The sequence below is a fragment of the Gossypium arboreum genome, chromosome 10 (genome assembly GCF_025698485.1).
Source record: "Gossypium arboreum isolate Shixiya-1 chromosome 10, ASM2569848v2, whole genome shotgun sequence".
NCBI lineage: Eukaryota > Viridiplantae > Streptophyta > Magnoliopsida > Malvales > Malvaceae > Gossypium > Gossypium arboreum.
In genome coordinates this window covers 22991225-22996277 of record NC_069079.1, presented here as the reverse complement: position 1 = coordinate 22996277, position 5053 = coordinate 22991225, and the positions used below count along the sequence as shown (strand labels likewise).

Genomic DNA, 5053 nt, shown 5'->3' with positions numbered 1-5053 from the left:
AACATAACATAAAACTTTTTCTTTTTGTAAAATTCGGGTTTCACACCAACGAGGCAGGATTGAGAAAATGATTTCGGGATTTGAGTGGGAGTTAGTGGTAATATATTAAATAAGGTTTGGGATGAGGTAAGTTTGGAAATTTATTGAAAATTTGGATTAGGGTTGACAAAAAATTATCCTAACCAGTCACGTTGCACATGCATTCATTCAAGTTTATAAGTTGAAAAAATCCCTAATGGGTGTGTAAGAAAGAGCGAAAGAGAGGGGAGAGGGAGATGGTTTCTTTGATAGATGCATGGAACGGCTACCGAATGTAATAATTCACCGATTCAGCTCAGTTTCACAAAATGAATAATTCACTTATAAATCTAAATGATAAATTTTCTTTTTAAAAGAAAAGCTTCATCTCTGGTCCCACTTTCGCTTCCCTTCTCACAGGAAATATTGTAAAAAGCCCCCATATTTTAAGCCTGGAAATCTTAGTTGACAGTTCTAAGTGCAAGGAATTATATACATAAAAGAAAACCAGTAACCTTTTTCCCACTCCTTCTGCTTCTTTATCTTCTTCCTTTGTCTTTATATATAATTGTATAGCCATTGATTTTACCCTCAAAGAAATACCCAAAAAAAAAAACAAAAAAAAACTAGCAAGTTATGGCTCCTAGTGAGCTCTTAAGTTTGGCCTCCTTGAGCTTATTACTGGCCTTGGTGGTCCAGCCTCATGAAGCATATGGCTCGACCCGTGGTTCGTTCCTCAGCAATGATGGTTCAGCAGCAGTCAATGGGATATGCGCCACCTCGGTGACTATCCATGGTTACAAATGCCAAGAACATGAAGTATGAACAACATTGATACAAAGTTTTCTGTTGGTGTTACTTTTAGATTAATTAATTAACTGTTTTTGCAGGTGAAAACAAAAGATGGATATATCCTTAGCATGCAAAGAATTCCAGAGCGACGTTTTGAAGGGAACAGTAATGCTGGAATCAAGAAGCAGCCTATACTCATACAACATGGTGTCCTTGTGGTGAGTCCTCCACCCAATATTCGAGTATCTTGAATTGATAGTTTAATATTAAAACAAAGGTAGTCTTTGGGTGGGAAGGGAAAAATGGATGAGTAAATTAAAAAGTTAAAAGGCTCAAATAAAGAAGAACATGTGCCGTGCACTCAATTTGTCGACCCAAGACGACACTTTAATTCACCCCATTCAAGGATAACTTTTTTAAAATTTAAAGAAAAGATTAGGCTTGATTTACGCACCGAAACTGATTATGGCATGAAACAGGCCACGTTTAGATGCATGATTATTGTGTTATTTGGGTTGGTTTGTCAGGATGGAATGACATGGCTCCTGAATTCACCACAACAAAATCTACCAATGATTTTGGCCGATAATGGATTCGATGTCTGGATTGCCAACACCAGAGGCACCAGATTCTGCAGGAAACATGTTTCCCTTGATTCCGCCCAGGCGGTTTTCTTCTTTCCTTTCCTGTTTTTTTCATCTGTAATAAAAATGTCAGAAAAAACTTAAAACTGATTGTTGAAAGTGGCAGGAGTTCTGGAATTGGTCGTGGGATGAACTGGTGAGTTTCGATCTACCAGCTGTTTTTGATTTTGTCTTCAACCAGACGCAGCAGAAGATTCATTACATTGGTCATTCCCTGGTGAGATGTCCCACTCTTTGTTATTTGTCTTCAAAATACATCATTCAACATGAGCAACAATACGAATATAATGGGGACATTGTGATTGACAGGGAACTCTTATAGGTCTGGCATCATTCTCAGAGGGGCATCAGGCAGACACGCTGAAATCCGCAGCGTTTCTAAGCCCGATTGCATACTTGAGCCACATGAATACTGCACTTGGCATGGTTGCTGCTAAAGCCCTTGTTGGTGAGGTCCGTAAGTAAGGAATACTCTCTTCATTCAACTTTTAACAACACTATACTAATGTTTTAAACATTTCATTGGTTTTGGCAAGCAGATCACTACTTGGTTCGGAGTAGCCGAATTCAATCCAAAAGGGTGAGAATCAATAGCTCAAAACCTGTTGTTTTTCTTATAGAATAAACCCAAGTAAAACTCAATTCGATTTGAAAAAATAAAAAAAAATTGAATTTCGAGTTAATCGAATTAAGTTATTCAAATTATTCGAGTCAACTCAATAAGAAATTTTGAATTTCAATCTGAATTTTAGCATTGAATAACTTGAATAATTCAAATAACAAATTAGTGTAAATATACTTTTGTCCCTATCAATTTTAAAATTAACAAATTAGTCTCTCTTAACAAAAATTAAAAAATAAAAATAATTTTCAAAATTGAAAATAATTTTAAAGTTCAAAATATTTATAAAAATTCTAAAAATTTGGACTTTATAAAAAATTGTAAATTTTTAAAAATCTAAAGTTTATATAAAAAGTTAAATTTTAAAAATTTTATAAAATAATAATTTTGGAATATAAATAAGTTAATTAATGATTCAACTCTATCATATTAAAATATTTTATTTTTTATTATTTTGTTTTAAAAAGTTTTCAAATATATTTAGCTTCAAATTTATATGTTCTAACATAGAAATAGTTACATTGTAACAAGATTTTAATTTAACATGTTTAATATTTTTAATTTAACTCGAAAACTCACTCTTAATTCAAGTTATCTGGAAATTTGAATAAGAAAAGAAAAACTACATCATTTTAATAAATATTTTCTAAAATTAAAAGTCAAAATTATTAAGTTAAAAATCAAAATTACCGTCGTTTTCATAAATGTTTATCCATTAGTCTTACTTTCTTTCCCGAATCCTCCTACTTTCTTTTTTTTTCCTTTACTCAAAATTAACTTAAAAGCTTATACTTTATCTACTAGTTAAATAATCAGTCCATATAAACACAACATTGAGTATAAATAATAGGATTTATTAACTCGACTCAATTTGAAATTCTTTTACTTGATTTGACTCGATTCAAAAAAATTTCAAATTGAATTTAATTGCTAAAATAGAAGTCGTTAACTCGAGTAAGTCAAAAAATTTTACTCGACTCGATCGAATACTTACTCTTAATTTTAACTATGTTTAACCATTTAAAATTACGGTGGGAACATAAGATTACGGCTGCAATAGCATCGGATATGTTCACAAACACAAGCCAACCGAAAACGATTTCATGTGAATCAAGAGCTTAGATCCTGTTTTTCTCTGCTCTTGACAGACAGAAGGCATCAGCTTTTCTCAAGCGTTTATGCAATTACCCTGGAGTTGACTGCTATGACCTATTAACTGCTATTACTGGTACTAAATCCATGCTCAACTTCTTCAATCTTAATGCTTGCAATACACCATACACAGCTTTCCTATGTTACTGGAACTCGGATGTAACTAATATATTTGTAGATTATGAGATTCATTATTTGAATACAATCAAATCAATGCATAGGAATAGAATTAGTTGTGAGAAAAAATGCTGAATTCATTTTGTTATTGTAAATTCGAGGAAAAAATTGCTGTCTCAATTTTTCAACCGTTGATCTTTTCATAAAGAATGAGCCTCAATCCACAGCAACCAAAAACATGGTTCACTTGGCACAGAGTAAGTCTATGAAACCCAACTCTCCTTGTAGCATTTCCTCCATGTTGTTTGCACACGTAAAAATCGGGTTCTAGAACGTAATAACATTTTCTTCGGGATTTGCTGTCGTCCTCATGTACTTATAGTTTCAGACTCTTACTAAAGAGCTTAATAAGCGTACGCTAGGGTAACGATCAAATCCCGATACGTAATGTCCTGGAACCCGGTTTTTCCATCATCTATATGATGATGTTAGATATGTGTTCTAGCCTTTCAGAATTGTCATAAACGAGACTTGTAAATGACTAAAGAGTAGGTGATGAAAATTACAGCTGTCCGAGACGGAGTTATAGCGAAATACAACTACGGCAGACCGGACTATAACCGGATGCACTACGGAGAAGCCAAGCCACCAGTTTACAACATCTCCGCAATCCCACGAAACCTTCCCATCTTCATCAGCTACGGCGGCCAAGACGCTCTTTCAGATGTTAAAGATGTTCTACTATTGCTGGACAGCCTCAAGTTCCATGATGAGGACAAGCTCATGGTTCAGTTCATCAAAGATTACGCCCATGCCGATTTCATCATGGGAACCAACGCCAAGGATATTGTATACAATCAAGTCCTTCGGTTCTTCAAAAATCAACAATGATACGTTTTGCACAATCTAATCTGATCGGATTTTCTGAACCAGCTGCTTCAATTATCTGTTTGGTAATAAAACCAAGCAGTTTCTATGTATCAATCTGTCTACACTATTTCACGTTTTTCTCCCTCTCTTTTCTAGCCATTCCGTGAATTGGTTGTCATATTGGACCCCATTATGGACAAACCTGGACATTGGCTACATTTAACAATACTCAAACTCGAAACTTTATTCAAACGTATTTAACTGCTTGTCACTGTACTAAACAGACATCGGTCAAAAATTAAATTATGATTTTAATTTTTTTATTTAATTCTTCTATTTTAATTTCATATTATTTAATTTCTATAATTTTATAAATTATTAAATAATCCAAATAGTTATATGAGTAAATTATTAAAATAGTCACTTTTGTTTATTTCAGATTACATTTTAGTCACTTATGTTTGAAATATTGCGTTTTAGTTACTTACGTTATCGCGTTGTAACATTTTAGTCACTGAGTCGTTAATTACCGTTAACGGTGTAATTGTAAGTTGACATTGCACGTTAAATCATTATTTTAAATAAGAATTTTAGGTTAAGTCATACAATTGGTCCCCATATTTTTTTTATTTTAAACAATTTAATTTTTTTATTTTTTCTTATTTTTCATTATCTTCTATTTCTCCCTCTGTTTTTTTCCCTTCCCCGTTTCTTTTAACATAATTTTTTTATGTTTTCTATTTGTTAAAACTAGTCCTTATACTTTTTTTTTTGAATTGGGAGAAGCAGAAGAAAATGAAAAAAAAAGTTAAAAGAATATAAAAGAAAAAAATTAAAT

General features: G+C 32.7%; 1 protein-coding gene across 1 annotated transcript; it reads left to right on the top strand.

Annotated features, from left to right (window-relative positions):
• The first annotated feature begins 239 nt into the window (after nt 1–239).
• On the top strand, nt 240–4539 carry LOC108473768 (triacylglycerol lipase 2-like). Its single transcript, XM_017775516.2, has 9 exons — nt 240–837; nt 909–1028; nt 1338–1478; nt 1561–1671; nt 1764–1907; nt 1994–2034; nt 3225–3304; nt 3507–3602; nt 3914–4539. Exons 1-9 carry the CDS (start codon nt 655–657, stop codon nt 4234–4236), a joined length of 1239 nt encoding a protein of 412 aa, XP_017631005.2. The 5' UTR covers nt 240–654; the 3' UTR covers nt 4237–4539.
• The last annotated feature ends 514 nt before the right edge of the window (nt 4540–5053 follow it).